Source organism: Phragmites australis, chromosome 5, assembly GCF_958298935.1.
Source record: "Phragmites australis chromosome 5, lpPhrAust1.1, whole genome shotgun sequence".
NCBI classification, from domain to species: domain Eukaryota; kingdom Viridiplantae; phylum Streptophyta; class Magnoliopsida; order Poales; family Poaceae; genus Phragmites; species Phragmites australis.
In genome coordinates, this window is record NC_084925.1 from 39,989,758 (window position 1) to 40,009,855 (window position 20,098).

Here is a 20,098-nt window from a genome sequence, read left to right on the forward strand (position 1 = left end):
TATAGAGTGTGCAGGATGACAAGATCAAGCATGCATATCCCAACGTTATGATAAGCTAGGGGTAGTTGGCTCCATCAGAGATAGATCTGTCACAGGATTTGACACAACCATTTATTTGTGCATCTTTTTTCTTAGTATATAAAGGGGTGAAGATTCTACTTATAAGGACAAGAGAGAACATACTTTGTAACAAATTCACTTACTCACGAGACAATATATATGATATATGGCTATTATCTACCGAGAGATCTAAGAGTTATGATAAGCTAGGGGTAGTTGGCTCCATCAGAGATAAGCTAGGGGTAGTTGGCTCCATCAGAGGTAGGTCTGTCCCAGGATTTGACACAACCATTTATTTGTGTATCTTTTTTCTTAGTATATAAAGGGGTGAAGACTCTACTTGTAAAGACAAGAGAGAACATACTTTGTAACAAGTTCACTTAACTCACGAGACAATACATATGATATATGGCTATTATCTATCGAGAGATCTGAACCTTGATAAATTCTTGTGTTCTCAGATCCAGTTTGAGATATATCCAGTAGAAACGTAGATCAACACGCCGTCATCTGATATACCACGGGTTCATTATCACGAGTCATCCCCCAATAGAAACGTGTTTGGTTGACCGCATATACTGTTCCAGTTTAGCCTGATAGATGCAAATATATGTCCGTAGGCTAACCCAATGGATACAGGCTTATTCATCTGCTTATACAGATAAGTCCACTTATCAGTGTCATAAAATCACTTCCATACGAGGCACCAATCACAATCTCAATTCTTTCAAACCCTAATACAGCATAAGATTCGGTAAACAAACAAAAATTCAACTCAACTTATCTAGACAATACAATCAGCTAAATACTTTTATTTTAAAAAAATACTATTTTACTCAATTTGTATATACAGTTTATATAGACAACCAATTACACCTTGATGTCGGTCTGGGACTCAAGCTCCGTGCCGTTTCAGCATTTTGCCACCGGTTGTGCGTGGGGCTCGCGGTTGCATTGTGTTCCATCCACCACGTAGACATGGCGTCACCGACACAGCATTGCCGGCACACATGCATATAGGGACGAGCGGTGCAACGTAAAAGGGGCTAACGCGGTTTGGGCCCGTTTGGCGGGTGGCACGGCCGACGGTGAGCAGGGATTAGGTGCATGCGCGCGCGACTTGTCGACCTCAGATAATGTACAAGCTACACACAGAAATACAGAACCACCACGATGTGCCCGTCATGTGGTTGAGCTGCCTATTCACATCTGTTGAATATATATCAAATATATTTACAAGAGTTGGTTATAAATAGATTTTATTTGTAATTGAGTGAAATTAATAATAAAATTATGATTGGATTTTTATTTTCAAACTTATAAATATTAGACATCGTCGTGTAACATTGTGGATAGAAATAGATTATATAGAGAGTAGCAACCTAGTCATGTCTCAAGAATGTAAATAAGATACTTGTGTGCTTCCGCTAAAACCCTATGGCCTAAGGGTCGATCGTCTCCTTGGGCCTAAGCCAGAGATCGCGGCTGGTTTAGCGCGGGGCCGGGGATCTCAGACGTGTTCGTTCTATTGTGGAGTTTGGAGCCGTTTATGCTCCCTGGTCTTGTGGTTGGAGCTGACAAGTCACGGTCGATGGTCCACTGCGTGACGTGATCCAATCACCGGAATACAGTTACATGCGCCGCTTGTCAGGTCAGGATCCTCTTGGCCGGCCGGCCGATTGACCGACTGACCGCCACCGGCCGCAGAAACGGACATCCTGCTTCGTTGATATCTCAATTCGCTGTGATTTTGTTGATTCTTTCTGCCGTGAACATACCAATATTCATGACATGTTGATATTTACATTGAGTTTATGTTAACTAGACACGATGTATGTAAGTGCTACTCCGAATGGAATCCTTGATTAAAACTTAAAAACCTCATATGAACATCATCGTAGCTAGTCAACACACACTCTAACACAACAGGTAACCTGAAGCCTGCGTCCATCTGATCATCTCCGGACGCCGGGTCCACCACCCCCGGCCGGCCCCAGAAGCTCCCGAACCAGAAGAGCCCTTCTTGCTCCACGAGCGCCTCCCACACGCTGTCCCCGTCGTCGTCGACCGCGAAACAGCTCTCTTTCCAGCCGTCGGTGCACCCCTCTCCGATCCCAAATGCACCTTCAAAACCGTCGTCCAGGTCCAGCAGCTCCTCCAGGCTTCTCCCGTGCCATCTATTCAGGATGATCCTCTTGGTCTTCACGACCACACCTTCCTGGGCAACCTGACGAGGAGGAAGACAGTGAGTGACCTGCAGCACCAGGCACGGGCAGCAGCAGCACACCACCAGGCAGTCCATGGCCACCAGGCCAGTCTCTGCCGCGCACGACGACATCGCCGGACGGATCAGGACTGTGGAGGGAAGCAGAAGCAACGAGGTGGTGAGGGCATGGAGGAGAGAAAGCTGGTGGGAAGCTTAGCATAATTGCATTGGTTGCTTGGAAGAGTGAGGTAGAGGTAACGTTGCTTGAGCTGCTCGAATGGTGGCTTGAGGAGACGAGTTGGTTGATTCTTTGAAGCGACCTCACCCGGGACCCGTCAAAAGGGGCTAGGTGTTTCTTGTTCTGAAGAAAGCAAGGCACGCGTCAGGGCAAGCACACATATTACGTGAACACATCACTTGCTGACATGTTGTGATGTGCATTTGTGTTGGTGCTGATTAGGTAACCGATTTCTCCTTTAGAACACACAGCTACATTCATGGAACAGAAAGACTTGCAACAGCTGCCAATGGCACATAACCATCTAAATGATTGGAAGTGGGAGAGGCGTGAGTTTTGCGTGGACAAGGATTGCTCCCCTTCACAGCAAGAGAGTTCAGTCACCAGGGAGCTAAATATGTAGCGAACAGGCAGTTTCTTTGCCTTTCTGAATTGACAAATAAGAAAGACCGCATCCAAGCACACCGAAGTCGTATGCGGTTATTATGGTTGAGCAGCAACAGCAGGATGGCAAGATGGGATCAGAAGTTCTGATTTAGAGTGTACATTCTGAGCTAGAGACAGACACCAGATATGTTCCGTATCTAAAACATCGACTCAGTCCCATCAAAATTAAGCTACGGGCACATGAAAAAGGCAGGAAAAATTCATTGGCATCGATCCAATTGCACATAAGCCGATGAATGCAAGGGAAATGGTGCATTTCTAGTGATAAATTCATATATTCCAATGACTTGGAATTAAAAAACTTTCCATGACTTCCATGTTTTTGGTGCATGCTTCTTCAAGTAACAAAGAAATGAACAAAAATTGCTCAGCAGGCCTCTAGCCACAAGACAAAATAAAAACAGTGCCCTTCTCTTGTAAAGGAAACATTTTATTCGAAGGCCAGATCAAAGTTGCAGACACGAGGAAACATTCAGCAGTGCATTCTGATGATGTTTTTATCCAAAAGGCAGTTAGATTTCAAGGGGTTGCCTCAAGAACTACTCCATTTGCTTTGCCCTAGCCTTCATCGACATATCAAACACCTTCTGCCCCAATTCAATCACTAGTCCTCCCATGATGCTGTAGTCAATCTGCAGAGCAAGCACGATTGAGGAATAGTCCTTCAAATATTACTTTCGAGGCAATACGTGAAACTCGTGGATCAAGTAGTTACCTTCTGTTCAACCGAAATAGTTTTGTTTTTTTTCCAAGGATATCTAGCAAGGTCTCCTTGAGTTATTTCTCCTACTTTAGAGTAAGTGGCTAACAGCAGGAAAAAAATGAGTCAGCAAGAAATTCAACAGTTGTCATATACTCAATGAACTATAAACGAGACTGCACTAAGTACGCCTCTAACCTATTGACGGACTAAGGTAAACAAGCTTAAAAAATATTCTGGAATGATTTCCCCACATTTTGTACAAGTGAAGGTTATCAGACTTTGCTGGGTGATTAGCAATGCAATATTTCCTGGGTACAAAACGCAGTATCAGAATTTTAAGATATGCCTCTTGAATTGGTTTACTATGATACACACATACATATGGTACTCAAGAACATCCAAATCATGAGTAGTTGATATGGAGTACTCAAGAACATCCATATCAGCAACTCAAATGCTGATATGGAGTACTCAAGAACATCCAAATCATCGCACTATAACATGTCCCACTGCCAGTCATGAGTAGTTAGATATACTTTCTTCAGTTTGCAGCTTCAAGGACATAAATTTGACACAATGTCTGCCAATTTTTCATACATTACCTGGAGACACCATACATATCCACAAAAAAAGCTTCTTTTAGGGTTAATGGATTTCTATTTTCAGCTTGGAAAAAACAGAAGACTCATCAAAAGAAAACTTTACAAGACACAAACGACTTCAAGAATTTAACAAAAAAGCAAACGTATCCATCAACAAGTCATTTTATATTGGCATCCAATCAAGCAAAAGAAAACTATACATGCATCATCAAACATTTATTTTAACATGTGAAGGGGACTGAACTATTCGATATCTTTTTATTACGAAAGTTTTTTGTGAGATTTTGATTTTATTACATATTTTTTATTTAATATTAAACTGAAAAGAAGAAAGAAAGAGATACATGTCATCACAGAAAAAAAAATCCATCTTTATAAAATTTGTTTCCCGAAGGGACAGGCAACCACCAGACTCGGGGACGGCCCGACAAACGGCTACTTGTCAGGCCGTTTCGGGCTCTTTTAGTCCATGGATTTTTAGGCCATCTTGGGTCCTTACGGCCGAGATATTAAGCCTCTTTCGGCTCGACAGGTTACTTCATGTGGGCCTTCACCTTTTGAAGGACAAAAGTACTCTTCTACTCATCCACTACTCGTCAAAATTTATTTTTGATTATTTGTATCCTTTTAAATATTCATATTAGTAACATGGAAAATCATACATAATTTGTCTCAAAATCACTTCCATGGTATTGGAACATTATTATGTTTCATAAGTATAACACGATAGAATTAGATGTCAAGGTTTCGTTATGGACATCATGTCCATGTAAAAAAACAAAAGATATTTATGATCCGAGGCAGTAACCTTGCTCAAGATGCAGAATCAAATATGAGAAAAATAAGTCTAAGATTGAGGTAAAAGAAAGAGCGAGAATGAATGAAATAGTGTAGACATGGTTTGCAACTACGGAGACAAAGATGAACTTCTACAGTTATACAGACAAATATGAATATAAGTGGGAAATATTGGCCGCTGCTCTTTTTTCTTTCCAGGCGCTTGGTTTTTTATTTGTTTTCAGCCAACAGATGTGAGCCATTAGATGAGTACTAACAACTCACAACCTTTTTTCAATCGGATCCTGTTCACCTCCAGCCCCTACCCCACTCCTGCCTAGTGACACCCCCACCCGTCTCGCCGTCTTGCTACGCTCACTCCCCCGTCTCCCGTCTGCCTTCAGCCATCTTTGGCGGCTATCCCATCGTCAGATTCACGGTCGTCACCCCCTCTGCACTAATATCTCCATTTTCACACTTCCCCACCCTATCCTAGCCCATCGGCCATCCTTCGCCGCCTCACGCCCACCTCCTTCACTGGGCCGGCCTCCCCTAGAGCTTTTTCTAAGCCTGAAAGCCATGAAATTCTCTCAAACCCAAAAACCCCTTCCCTAACTATCGCCTAAGTGCTCTCGTCGATTTCAGACGACCGGAATTTAGGAAGTGTGGAAAATATTTCATAGATAACCTTGGATGTTAAGCCAACAAGACATCGCTAAATATGATCGGTATCCACATGAGGCCCAATATTTTCTCACATGCTCCCTCCCTTTTCTTCTGTATGAAAACTGTGTATTCTGATGTGTTCTTGTATCTTCTCTTTTGAACAAAATGTAGCAGGGGCGTGCTCCCAAATAGGATTGAAAATATAGCTCAAGGCTCGTGAGCCAGTTCGAGCTCGAAACGACTCAACTCGGCTCAGCTCAGCTTGAGGGCAAAACGAGTTGAGTCCGAACCGCCTCTTCAACTTAGCTGCAAATCAAGCTAAACCCGAGCTGGCTCTTGAGCGGCTCGACGGCTCGCTCACAGCCTAAGCAAGCCCAGCCGCCCCAGCGTTATCCAACTTCAAGCCTCCAACCCTCGAAGGCTCGGTCCCAATTCCCAATCTCATCTCGCAATACGCGCCGCCGCCCTAACCCGTCAGGTCTCGTAGAGTCCTGTCGTGTCGCCTCCACTTCAGTCTCCGCCCACCGCTCCACTCCACCCTCGCTTCCATTCGCACGCCTCGACGGAGTCCACGCGTGCACAAGCATCACAAAAGAAGGGGAGCGGAGCGGGAAAAGGAGGGAGCAATGTCGCCGCAGCGAGGGCGACCTCCGGATCGACGCAACGATCGGCCACTTTCAAGCCATGGGCTACGCCACGCGTGACGTACGCAGTGCCGTTGCAACACTCCTCAAGGTGAGTAAGACTATGTCCAACGGTTTCCCTTCAGAGGCCAAAATCCCTTCACGACAGAATTTTCGTTCCCTTCAGCGCTCCAACGAATTCCCTTCACGGTTCCCGTCGCGAAGGGATTCCCAAGGTCATTCCCTCCAGGCCGGGATTCTCTCTCATTTCCCTTCGCGATTTCCCTCGAAGGGAAGCTGTTGGAGATGAGAAGAAATAAAGAGAATGAAAATGGGGAAATGAATCGAGAAGTGAACGAAATAAAAGAAATATGATTAGAGACAGTCTAAGGCCCCTCATCTCTTTCATCCCTTTCCTTTTTCCCACGACATTAATCATGGTGATGACGTAGAGTTTGGATTTTCTCTGTGCATTGTTTTTGTTTGTCTCTTTTCTTAAAATGCTAGATTGGGGGTTCAAGAACTACAACTCTGGTGCATAATAGATTATGGTTTTATGTGCACTGATCAATGCTTTAATTCAATCGCAGATATGACTAGGTGTACGGCGGTCCTGCTGCTTGGTCCTTGCTGGAGGAAGGCTCTAGGTTGCTCGACTTGTTATTTACTTATTTTGTTCATGTGACTTGTTACTGATAGTTAATGTTAAGTGTTATTGTGCGAGACTGTGAGTCAATTAATATGTGTCAATGTGTGTATTGCTACCGTAATCCTATGAGATAATAATGTGTGTTATTGTGTGAGAATGTGGTTCTGATATTTGTGAGTCAACTAGTATGCTCATTGTTTCATGGATAATGTAATTAGTATTGTTTCATCGGCAACTTGCACTCTTGCAACATTCAAACTCAACAGCGTCAAGCACTTAGGCCCTATTTATTTGTACTTAAGATTATAATAAACCAACTTACTTATGTAAAGTGAAAACAATAGATTATTATAAGTTGTAGTATAGATTATAATAATCCTATAAGCTGTAGAAAAGATGCTTATTTCAGCTTATAGTTTCATCCTTTATTAGAGTATCCATCGTTTTACTCTTTATTACCCACAATTGCCATTCATAACACCGAACCGACCGCTTCTTCCTCATTCTGTTCGCAGCGACCTCGTATTTTTCTTCAATCCTGGCGGCGCCTCCCGATAGGCCTCCTAGGTGGCGCTTCTCGTTCGGCCTCCCCGGCGGCACCTCCCTTTTGGCCTCCCCGGTGGCGCCTCTCCCGAAGGTGCCTCTCGGTTCGGTCACCCCTGCGTCGCAACTCTCCAGAAGCCGCCTCCCGTTCGGCCTCCCCGTTCGCCCTCGAGAAATTCAAGGTCAGCCAATCTGGTCCCCCCCCCCTCCTTCTCTCCCCAATTTCGACGAGTTAGCCGGTGGTCAAGGGAGGATGGAGCCAATCGACGTTGAAGATGCAGAGGAGACCCTCACCCTAGCCCTCACCTACCGGGATGCTTTGGCCAAAGACACTATGCCGGCGACGCAGTGTGGCTCGTCTTTGCTCGGCGCTGCAGGTTCCTTCGGCGCGGGTGGAATCCCGGCGGGGGTTGTGCCTGGCGCTGCAGCCCCAGCGCCCGTGGACTCAGGGGAGGTTTCCCCGGCATTGCTACGACGTGTGAGGCGTGACTCGGCTGTTCATCAAGGCGCAGTCGTCAGTTTTTCGCTTGGAGCACCGGGCGCCCCGGCCGCCGCGGATGGCTCCCCTGCTGCACGGCGAGGGAAACGTCCGTACAAGGCGCCGCGTCCATCTTCCGTGACTGGTGACCACGGTAACGGACGACGGCGAGGCGGACGCTGCTGCGCATGTGAATACTAGCAACAAGGTAATCTTGCCCTGTCTGTACAGATAGATTTGAGTTAGTTAATTTCAGCATTTATTGAGTACTGAGTTGATTCTATGGAGGCATGATGCGAAATAATGTGTGCATGCAACACTGGTAGACCTTATTTTTAATCTTCTGGATAAATGATACAATCTGGTATTGCAGCTGAAATTATCCAACGCATGTTAACCATCATTTGGCCCTTAGGCGTGAAGACCAGAGCATCGAACTCTCATATTCGCGAGCCAGCTGAGCCGGCTCGAGTCTTTGTCGAGCTCAAGCTAAGTCTGATTTTTAACTTGAAAAATTGATTGAGCCGAGCCCGAGTCGATTCGCTAATAGCCAAGCTCTTCAAACCGAGCCGAGCCTGACTGGCTTGGCTCTGCTTGTTTCCACTCCTACTCCAAGTACCAACCATCCCACTGAGCACCCTTTCCATGTTGATCTCCACTCGCGATCCACACAAAAAGCCAGCCTCGCAGACTTTCTACTCATTTTTTCTTGAACTTTACTTTCCTCTAATCCTTTGACACATCGCCGGGTCGCAAAGCAGCTGAGACGCCTTTGCCGAAGCCTCTTGCTGCCTCCGCCTCGCTCATTGCTCATCCTACGTGCATAGCGTAACCTCCTCTAGCTCGCGCGTCACTACTGTTCCATCGTCTTGCTCTGGATGCAAGAATGGCGGCGAGCACCACCACGCCGACGATGCCGGCGACGGTCACGCCGCTGCCTGGCTACGGCTACCAGGGCTCCGCCGCGGGTGCAGGCGCGGGCGTGGCGACCGTGCCTGCAGCACACAGCTCGGGGTCCATCGGCACGTTCTTCGCCGTGCTCACGGCGGTCCTGGTGCTCACCTTACTGTCCTGCGTCTTCGGCCGGGTGTGCGCGGGCCAGGCCGAGGGGCCCGAAGAGCGGTACGACTGCGCGAGGCTGGCCCGCCGGTGGCGCGCTCCTCGCCGGACGGACAGGCGGGAGGCGAAGCCGCCGCCCGTGGGGGAGGTGCCCGCTGCATTGCCACTGCCTGAGGAGCCGTGAAGAAGCCGCTGCCGCCGAGGTTCAGGACCGTTTTCTCTCTTCTCTCCAGAACTCCGATTAGTTGATTAGCCTGATAGGAGAGAATGAATCAATAAAAGGCTTACGTGTAAGTCAGTTTAGTGCTCATGATGAGGATTGTTTTACATTATTTTGAGCCGGAATACAATGTCTTTTTTTCAGATCTCAGTAGTTCTATACTCTGATCAAATATAATGATATTTCTGGCGATCCTCACATTTGTTGAAATGAAGAGAGATATAGCAACTGTTGCATCGACACTTTCCAATTGACGACTCCGAAATCATATAACTGAGGTGACGATCGATTCGAGTGCTGACCAGTGAGTGAGCCTCGCTTACAGTATTAGATCGCAGACCAATAGTGCCGCGAAGTAAGGTACGCATTGCATGGTTTGGTGATGGCAATAAAGAACGCACTCCTACCCGGCTACCCCCCACATGGCTGGCTGAATTGTCCGAGCACTACTACCACCACCATGTGGTGCTGTTGTGCTCTTTCACCGGTGCTTCCTGCGGCCTTCGGAAATGGGACCGAGAGTAGATATAGAATTGGTACAAGGTTAGGCGGATGGATAATTGGCAATGACTGGACAACAACTAGAGCATGAGCACAACCAGGTAATTATTCCAATTCCATCCCTGGGTTACAGATCATGTCCTGACTCGGCAGGTGGCTGAAAAGAACATCACAAGCAAGGTTGTCAGGATCGGTATCCTAGGTAGCATTGTTTTTTTCTTAATGGGATCGAACCGTATAATCATGATTCTATGTAATATCACAGTTTTTTTAAAAAAAAATCCAAAATCCAAAAAAATTTCAAAAGAAATCTATTTCAAATCAAATTCCAAAACCTTTATCTTTTTCTCCTCCTCTTGGGCTCAATTCCGTCCAACCCTCTCCCCCTTTTTCTTTTTCCTTCCTTCCCGCGGCATAGACCCCTCTCTCGGCCTAGCCCATCCCCGGGCTCTCCCTCCCTCCCTTTCTTTTCTCTCCTTCCTGCGCGACGGCTCAGTCCAGCCAGTCCAACTCGCCGACCAGCCCAGCCCGACCGACCGCCCCTTTCTTCCTCCTCGCGACCAGCAGCAACAACAGCTCCCTCCCGCGCCCGTCGTTCGCACGCGTGCCCGAGCTCACCGGCCGTGGACCCTGCCTGCCTATACCGCGTCGTGCCGCCTCCGCCACCCTGTCTTCCCTCCCCTCTCCGTGAGGTTGTCGCGCACAGAGCCGGCGACGACCGCACAACACCCGCGCGGACCGAGCTGCGTACGGGTGCACAGCAATTCTATGCCGGTCCGGTTGTTTCCATCTCTCTCTCTCTCTCTCTCTCTGTACCTGCACGCGCGCTTGGTCATTGGTGCTCGTTAACGCCGGTCCCGCCACTCGCCAAAAGCCGCATGCCATGGCTGGCATGTCCGCCGCGTTTGTCACCCGATTGCCGCCATCATCCTCCCTCCTCCGCCTATATAAGGCCCAGGCAAGACACCGCCACCCCTAGCTCGTCAGTTTCCCCGAGCAAGGTAGACACACTCCCCATTCTCTCTCCTTTTCCCCATTCGTCGACTCGAGCCCTGCCGTCGATGAGCCACCTCAAGCACCGCCCCAAGCCCCACCACCTTCTCCCTCCGCTCCCTCCCTTTCCCTCGCCCTTTACCAAGCTCTCCACGAGCTCGGCAACCCGCACCAATGGCGGCATGCTGTCAGCTCTCCCCGTCCCTTCCCTCGGCTAAATTCCACTAAAAACGGAATCTCCGTGATACCCTCCTGCTCCTAGTACTTTCTACGTCGAGAACGGCGGCCGGTAAGGCTGTTCCGGCGATGCGCCGACGAGTCTGCCACCGTGAGCCAGCGACCCAGCGGCGCCTCACCCGTTCGGTCGGGCGTCGTTGTCCCTGGGCTGGACTGGGCCGCCATGGCCCAGTGGCCTGTAGACCCGAGCGACCCGCACGGCCCAAAAGAATAATAGCCCAGCCCAGAAAAACCCAACAGCCCATTCACACAGTAAAAACCCAGTTGCTCAATAAATGGCTCAAATAAACAGTACCTTAGCACAGTAACTTCTCTTTTTTCTGAAAATTCGTTCTCTAGAGAATATTTCAGGGAATATTCTTTCCTTTTCTTTTTTCGAATTTAATTGCCACACAACTTCCGAAGCTCATATCTCCTCCGTTTCAATTCTTATTTCGACGATTTTTTCACTGATATTCATCTAAATTCAAATCCTATCTATTTGTATCAATTTCATATTTATTTCAAATTTATTTGTATTTATTTGTGCGTTTGTGTTCTTTGTGTCACCTCATTTTAGAGACTGGAGAGTTTGAGGAGGAGGAGGAATCGGTGTCACGGTCCAAAAATCTTAATTCGGTCTTGGAGCATGCATAAATATTATAGTGTTTTAAAATTATGTTTTAAGTATTTAAAATGTTTTGAAAATATATGCTTTTGGCGTATACACGTTTCCACCACGTATGTTGGGCCTCCATAATCATCTCCAAAACCCTACCCAAAACCCCCAAACCTTTTAGAAAGAAGTCTGCAAGAACCCCCCCCCCCCCCCTGGAGATCCAACCGAGCAGCCACTAGTCTGATCGCCAGTGGCGTGCAGAACTCGCAGAGTCTCTGCTCCCGGGCGGTCTGACCGAGCTACCTCACGGTCCGACCGCCAGTACACATAACCGTCACTTAAGCCCTTGACTAGTACATATCCATCCACCCACAGTTTCATTTTTCCCCACCGAGTGAAAGAGAGAGAGAGAGAGAGAGAGAGAGAGAGAGAGAAAAGAGAGAGAGGAGAGAAGGAGGAAGAGAAGAGGAGGTCCCCACCTGGGCTCAATGGAGGCCAAAGACCGAAGTAGGAGATCACCCATGAGTCCCCCATGTTGTCCCTGAGCTCATCCCCAAGCACCCTTCGTTGGAGCAAGCCCGAAACCTCTGTTAAGATCTTGCCACCTGAAGAAGAAGAGGGCTAGATCTACTGCCCCATCGCTCCCTCTCGTTGTCTTAGGGGTCGTGCCAGCCATCATACCTTTTTGGTTGCCATCGTCGTCGCTGAATCTAGCATCCATGAGGTCATCTCTCCGAAAACCCTAGCACACCCTACGAGGTAAGGTCAGATCTCGCTGAAGCTACGCTTGTTGGTGAAGGAAACCACTATTCCGACGAGGCCTTATCGGTGGGAGGAAAGAGAGAGACCGTGGGATGAGAGTGAGGGTCGGGGGAGAAACAAAAGAAGAGAGAATGATATCTATTTATATGATACATGTGGTGTACACATAGGTAAGATCCAGCGTAATTTGCGTACACATAGGTGAGAGCCAGCGTAATTTTATTTTCTAATCTGTATTTACTTTTCCTCACTAACCTGCTCCAGATCTCGAGAACACACGGAACATTCTGAACCCGCTGGTATCGGGTACATGTGTTCCGAGGCCTATATATTTCATATCCGCGCATTACACCTAAGTGACAGAACCCCAGGCGTACGAAACCAATAGTAGCATTGAGTACGATGATACTACTAGTACTGGTACAAGCGAAGTGGAGCAGTACAAATGTCACTTGTGTCAGCGTCAACCATGAGGCTCTCGCACACGGCGACACGCCCCGTGCGCTCTCCCATCTGCCGCCCATTGCACCCACACAAGCGCACAGACGCCCGTGCACACACGTACGCACCCTGCGGCCCTGCCCACCCGGTCGGTCGGTCGGTGAGGCCACCACTCCCTCCCCTCGCGTACGTGTGTCCCTCTCGACCGTGCCAGTGTATTTACGCGGCCGCCGGCCACACGGGCGTCCCCAGCGCGCTCGCCACTGCCCGACCGCTTTGCCAAAGTGCTTGAGCCGCGCCGCGCCGCGCATGCAACACCCAGCTGCCAACCTCTTAAAGCGTTCGGCGTCACCACTGGAAGAAACGCATCAAACACTCGCACCGTGCGCGCACGCCCATTATTAGCGTCACGCGCCGCGCGCGCTCACTCACGCCCGCCCGCCCGCCCGCCACGCAGAAGAGCTGAGCTGAGCGCAGGCTGCGCAGCTAGCTTAGCCATCCCATGATGGCGAGGGCCTTCCGCGCAGCCTCCCCTCTGCCCCTCCCCAGATCGAGGAGTGTCACCAGCGTTTCGAACGGTGGAGGCGGCGGCGGCAACTTCCCGTGGCTGACCAAGAGGCTTTCGAGCAAGGCGCCGCAGCAGCACGGCGGGCCGAGCGGCGGCCAAGAGAGCAAGGGTGAGAAGGCCGAGGGGGCGCCCGCCGCCGATGAGCCCACGGAGCAGTCGTCGTCGAGGAAGTGCGCGGACCCGCTGGCGCTGCTGCGGTCGGCGTTCCTGGCGGCGATCACGCACCGGCGGCGGCGGCGGCAGCTGGGGTCGTGCGTGACGGGCACCATGTTCGGGCGGCGCCGCGGACGCGTGCACGTGGCGCTGCAGACGGACCCGCGCTCCGCGCCCGTGCTGCTGGTCGAGATGGCCGCCTACTCCACGGGCGCGCTCGTCAGGGAGATGTCCTCGGGCCTCGTGCGCCTAGCGCTCGAGTGCGAGAAGCCGCCGTTCGCCGCCGGTACGTACAACGACACATAGCGCCAAACCAACAACTTCATTTCCACACCGGAAACATTAACACGGCAACATACTATGCAGGGAAGAAGCGGCGAGCGCTGCTGGAGGAACCGACGTGGCGCGCGTACTGCAACGGCCGCAAGTGCGGGTTCGCAGTGCGGCGGGAGTGCGGTGCCGACGAGTGGAAGGTGCTCGGCGCGGTCGAGCCGGTGTCCGCTGGCGCCGGCGTGCTCCCCGACGACGTCGCTGGAGTCGGCGCCGGGGAGGGCGACCTGATGTACATGCGGGCCAGGTTCGAGCGGGTGGTGGGCTCCAGGGACTCGGAGGCGTTCTACATGATGAACCCGGACGGCAGCGGCGGCCCCGAGCTCAGCATCTACCTGCTACGAGTCTGACGAGCTAGCAAAAAAATCACTTTGCGCTTCAGCTTTGTATGTAATGCATGCATGCATGAATGCATTTTGCATAATTTGGGCTTTTGTTTCTTGTAATTTGGAGGGCTTGGCAATGGTGTATGTACAATATTACTGATCACTTACATGCTTAATTAGTAATTAGCTTTGTTGTGAGGTGGTTCTAGACTTCTAGCAGTGGGATTTGAGATTTTGGTGGTTAAGACTAAAACTAAAAACGGACTCATTGAATTGAGATATACAAAATTAATTAATGTATAAACTGTAAAGATAATTTTTAGTGTATTAAAAAAAATTCTAATAAAGACTTAAAGTATATAAGAAATAACACTGACCTCAAATACTTGTTAGATATCATCTTAAACAATTTATTCTAATATTTTCAAATGCGAAGTCATTGATGTTGCAACATCAATCTCACATAGAGATTTCTCCTCAATGCATAAAGTCCTTCAATAATTTTAACTTTAAAAAGCTTCATTCAGCAAACGTCACAATCACAAGCACAATAAATAAAAATTGATAAGCAATAGAAACATTAGGATAACAATCTGCTTCTCTGACATACTAAAAAAATTCTAATAGAAGACAATAGTCTACCGGGCAAAATCAATTGTATAACCATTAACTCAGGCATTATATCATTTAACTAAATAATATATGAATCATCTAGAGAGAAAGTATTTGCAAATTTAACACAGTAATATTTCAGTTCACTATCATCGAATGACTTCAAGGTTGTCAAGTTTAGGCCTCGTTTGGTAGAGCTCTGGGAGTTGATTCCGCGCTGGAATCGCTCCCAGCGCTGCCAAACGGGCTGGTTGGGGAGTGATTCTACGCGAAAATCACTTCTCGTTTTGTATAGCGAGGTGGGAGTTGAAAAAACTAGCTTCCACCTAATTCCCCTCGATTTCAACACAATATTCTCTCAGGAATCACTTCCACCACTAGCATACCAAACGATTTTACAAACATAATCACTTCCACCACAGAATCACTCACACTCTACTTTCACCACAGAATTACTCTCACCACAGAATCAGAACTCTACCAAACAGGCCCTTAGTAAAAATCAAAATATACTTTTGAATGCTTGGAGCTCTTCAAATCTATTTTTCAATGAAGTATTTGCCATATCAACCGTAACAAAAAAGGTAATTAACTTTAAAGTCTTCTCAACTTGTAAAATTTATGCATTGTAATCAGTTTTATCAAATTGTTTCTTCCTAAGGACATGATGACTTACTAGAAATGATAGCTCCACGCGGCGGCCAAGGCCTGAAGGAGTCAAGGAGGTGAGGGTGGCGACCGAGGACACGCCAACTATTGAGGAATTCGAGTAGTTGCTCCAGGGAGACGGCGTAGAAGGCAGAATGACAGATTAGAACTATATGAGTATTATACATGTATAACTAGGAGGGAGCTCGGGGCGGCTGGCCCGCTTGCCCCCTTCCGGGTCAGCCCTGTCTTCTAGCTACTTGGAGTTCTTTACATTTGGTTATGTGAACAAATGGTTTGGAAAACTGAAAAATACGAGTGTGGTTTTGCTGTATGACAAAATTCGATGGAAACTGTGATGGTGTAGTGCCCACGATGCATTAATCCATTAGTACAGAAACTATATAGCAAATACATAACGCAAAGTATTCGGGGAGGGGGGGGGGGGGAGGGGAGAGAAAGAGACGATTGTGTCAGTGTTGATCGTGCTGAATTTTAAAACTAGTGATCGGCTGTGATGATACAGTGACTATGCCCGTAAGATTAGTGCATCCATCTTTGGTAGCTTGAATTTTGTTGAGTCTAATAGCTTAGCACTGTTCTATGTCTACAGCTCGTGCCAACTGAGTTACGCTCGATTCTTTATGCTCATCATTGTGTTAGTTAAATGAACTTTGCCGATCTTTTTCTTCTCTCCCTTTATTTTCTTTGCAACTAAAGCTAATAATTACTCGTTAGTGTTGCTCCTAAATTGTATAATACTAAAGCAAATCAGATTGCGAATATATCCATTCCTCTCCTCCCTTATGTGGGTGCATCCAGCAGAAGTGAATTTATTCATAAAAGAATAACCCACAATAAATTATCGAGATTTTGATGTACCAAATCTAATGCATGGAACCTTTAATTAGTATATTCCCATTCCTGAATCATGATTGATATGAAAGTAGATTACATTATTTTGTCATTGTTAATTTATATTACACTCATCTATCATCATCAGACTTCACTAAGTAGTACCAAATGATTATCCACACGGCTTAATCAGGCACGGTTCTGTGCGAAATTAGATAGTGATATCTAAAAATAATATGGCAGATTGCATAGCCCTGTACTACTTGAAGCATCTTTTATGACGTCCAATATTTTACAAATATTGAAGACCATGGTCTTCTCCCTCCCTTTATCTTAAATAACAACTAATCTAGACCATGGGACCGAATTATTCTTTTAATCCTAAAGCTAAGCACAACTTAGAGTGTCCTTCACAATTTACAAATCCCAAGTAATACTACCACTTATTCCTCATCATTAGGGCTTAACAATGAAACTACTTAGAACCAAGCATCGGCTTAGATAGTTAATGAAGATGGTTATACCTCTATCCACTAGAAATCAAACCTCATATTTGCTACTTGTGTGTCTCACCAAGATAGAATTTTCTTTTAGTGATAAGCGACACATCTTTTCGTCAATCTACAAGCTTTGCGTATCTCCTCTTCAATAGATGGCTGTATATATATATATATATATATATATATATATATATATATATATATATATATATATATATGTATGTATGTATGTATGATGGTGTATATGTGTGTGTATATATACATATAAGTCTACAGGTTGTACTGGAGTTTTAAAGAAATGGAACTACCATTTCTCCTCTTCCTTTTCGTCTTTTCTACCCCTTTTCTTTCATCCACTTCTACCCCTTTTCTTTCATCCACGGCGACTTTATTCTCTCGCCGGCTGGGCAAAAAGCACGGACCGGGTGGGCCACACTAGGCAAAGAGGCATGGCCTAAGGGTTGTCACGAGGGGCACCCAGGTTGTTGGGCCACGGAGAGACCAGTTGGATCTTTAACCAAAAGCCCAGCTGGTTGCTACTTGAATCGTGCGCCAACTGCCGAGATATTCTGCGCTTCGCTATCATTGACATGGAAACGGAGTGGGGCGCTGACGAGCTGGGGATGGTGAGGTGAGGTGAGGTGAGCCGATGGATGAGCGACCGCATCCATGCGGGGCTGTCGGGACCGAGTGGCGTGTGTTTATAGATTCCAACGGGAATTGAACGGCTTCTCGTCAAATTCTAGGAAAATCCTGTGATTTATTTTTACGAAGCCTAGACTTGTTTTTCTTGGCATTCGTCATTGAAGTTTTTTATATGAACCCAAGGTGGTGTTTCGACCGGATTTGGATCATGACGCTCCCCTTAGGACTCGGTTAAGTTATGCTCTGTTTGTTTGTTGTTTCTAGTTCTGTTTTGGCTGCTGTCACAAGCTAGAAATTAGAATAAATAAGGTTTTAAAGAAGTTTTTTTTTAAAGAAAAGCTCGTTGAGAGGCAATTTTTTAAAAAACTATATGCTGAGAAGTTAAAAATTTATTAAAAAACTAACAGTCTATTTCTAAAAACAGCTTTTCAAATAAAAAATACAGTTTTTTTTTACCAAACAGACTCTTAATTAGGATGCGATGTGCCGTGATCAAAAGTAACAGTGTTCCGACTGAATTTGGACAGTCCACCTGCAGCATGTGTGCAAGCGGCCTGTGCTGAATGTAAGCGTGCATGTAGTTTTTTACAAAAAAATTTAGGGAGAAAAGGTGCGCAAATTGAAGTATGAAGCGGCTAGTATTAGAGATGACCAGAAGGTGCTTCAGAGATCGCAGCATAATGTCATGGCCGATAGATTCACTGTTCTAGCTTCAAATCAGCGTACATCAGGGTAGGCCTCGCGTCGCGGCCTACTCGAAGCTCAGAGACGAGTGCTACCAGTAGCCGCTAAGTAATCACACGGCTTGCAGCTCTTTTTGAGAAGTGGAATTCTGCACATGCAACAACATTATACCTCGACGTCCAATCTTGACTTCAGATTCCACACGAAAAGAAGGTAGTATTAATTCCATTATTCCCGCCCAGTTTCATGACCTCTGTCATCACCGTGCACTTTGTGCTCTAATCTCTTCCGTAAAGTGTTAGGACCTGCCATTATGTCGTTAATAACTCACTTGGAATGTCTAGCTAACTGTATCTAATCATCGACTCTTCATCTGCTTGCAAGGATATTAGTGCCCTAATTTGGTTTATAAAGTGAGCAGTTAGGCAATCCTTGTTCTTCAGGCAAAAAGCTGTTGCGGCAATTCAGAATACGTAGGCCAGGAGAAGAAGCATGCATGATTGGTACTACTGTACTAGTGCCTTTTCGTGCAAGTATGGCATTGCCGGTATTTCAGAAAGTAGAATTGTGCACGAGTGCGCACCTTATCCTTGGATTAAGGACATCCTTGGAGTGTGCAGCTTCCTCTCTTATCCACAATATTTCAATAATACCAATAGTTAACTAAAGCACTCAGAGTCTATTTGTTTTAGTTTTAGATTGTAATCTAATCCTGTATGTATTATTTGTGTAAGTTTTTTCTGATCAGATTATTAATTATGAGATTTTATCGTATAACTTGACTTGTGAATTGTGAGAATAAACTTATATTGGGACAATTTGTTTTTTTTTTATTTTTAGGGTTAGAGTTCATAATCAAAATAAAAAACAAATAACAAATAAGGCTCAATTGTCTTTCGTGCTGGAAGCTGACGAGCAAAACCACTAATTCATGATAGATAGTAGATTAGTGGTATTATCTTTTGTTGTGATTCGTTGCACTCGCATCGCTTTTCTGATCATTTCTATGGCGACCACCTTCACAAGCTCCACCATTTTTCGAAGACAGGGAAAGGGAAACTTGCACGAGAGGGCTGTTTGTTTGCTTACCCTCCTCATTTACCATGACAGGAGCGGCGCGAATGTTTCGCGGGCCCGAGGCATCTAATCTTGTCTTGGCTTTGTGCCTGGTTGCTTCTTGTTGTTGGAGTTGATGTTGGATGGACTGATGGATAGTTACAGTGTAGTCGCTTGGACAGACCAGGAGATCTAGCCCAAGGGTCCACTTTGCTCCCAAGGGCACGCGCAGCGCTTTGGTCAAGGCCGTGGGGCTGGTGTTGTCCACGAATTTTCGATGGTATTAATTTCGGTTGCGCGACACGTGTGTGATCTTTCCGGATACTGGGGCAAAAGCGCCAGGTTTGAAGCAGATTTTTGCATAGCGGTGGCATCTACTTTTACGGGTTTACGCCAGATATGTGCCATTTCCAAGCTTGAAATATGCGTGAAACCGTGAATAGTTTCCCTGCATCATCATTGCAATGTTCTTTTCAAGCCACATTTCGCGACCAAATTATTTTGCCCGGCGACGGTGGAAGCTCATGTCATCACGTCGTTGCCAGGCTGAACCACCGCCTAAAACTAGCGCAAGCTCACGACCCTTGTCAACACCGGTTGGCTTTTCATACAAAACTAAAAGTTCTATTCTTAGTGTTCCTCATTTTGCAGATTGGCTGGATTTGAACTCCCAAGATACCGCCAAGAGTTTAGAATTGGCCTAAACGATACGTACCTTTTCCTGGAGGGAAAAAATAACAGCCACCGCAACAATAGTTTCTACAGGATTCACCCGGACCAGTCTCATCTTCACTTCATTTGAAAGAGCATAAGGGCTCCATAAGCAGGGAGCGCAGGAATAGACCTACCAGACCTGGGAGTTGATTACCAGTAGATCGAGTGGCAGAAATAGGAGGTGGGACAAAACAAGGCGTCTCG

At 46.7% G+C, this 20,098-nt stretch overlaps 3 protein-coding genes across 3 annotated transcripts; 2 read left to right on the plus strand and 1 right to left on the minus strand.

Moving 5' to 3' along the window:
- Window positions 1–1,903: 1,903 nt before the first annotated feature.
- On the minus strand, window positions 1,904–2,450 carry LOC133918057 (uncharacterized). The gene has a single exon (XM_062361823.1). It carries the CDS (start codon window positions 2,396–2,398, stop codon window positions 1,904–1,906), a length of 495 nt encoding a protein of 164 aa, XP_062217807.1. The 5' UTR covers window positions 2,399–2,450.
- Window positions 2,451–8,700: 6,250 nt separating this feature from the next.
- LOC133917679 (uncharacterized) lies at window positions 8,701–9,299 on the plus strand. Its single transcript, XM_062361553.1, has one exon. It carries the CDS (start codon window positions 8,879–8,881, stop codon window positions 9,233–9,235), a length of 357 nt encoding a protein of 118 aa, XP_062217537.1. The 5' UTR covers window positions 8,701–8,878; the 3' UTR covers window positions 9,236–9,299.
- A 2,717-nt stretch (window positions 9,300–12,016) lies between these two features.
- On the plus strand, window positions 12,017–14,363 carry LOC133917680 (protein MIZU-KUSSEI 1-like). Its single transcript, XM_062361554.1, has 2 exons — window positions 12,017–13,810; window positions 13,891–14,363. The coding sequence occupies exons 1-2, from the start codon at window positions 13,306–13,308 to the stop codon at window positions 14,202–14,204; spliced, it is 819 nt and encodes a 272-aa protein (XP_062217538.1). The 5' UTR covers window positions 12,017–13,305; the 3' UTR covers window positions 14,205–14,363.
- The last annotated feature ends 5,735 nt before the right edge of the window (window positions 14,364–20,098 follow it).

Coding starts and splice junctions, on each gene's coding strand:
- LOC133917680 (XM_062361554.1), top strand. CDS start 13,306: ATGATGGCGAGGGCCTTCCGCGCAGCCTCCCCTCTGCCCCTCCCCAGA. Junction 13,811..13,890: donor GAAGCCGCCGTTCGCCGCCG/GTACGTACAACG, acceptor CATACTATGCAG/GGAAGAAGCGGCGAGCGCTG.
- LOC133918057 (XM_062361823.1), bottom strand. CDS start 2,398: ATGTCGTCGTGCGCGGCAGAGACTGGCCTGGTGGCCATGGACTGCCTG.
- LOC133917679 (XM_062361553.1), top strand. CDS start 8,879: ATGGCGGCGAGCACCACCACGCCGACGATGCCGGCGACGGTCACGCCG.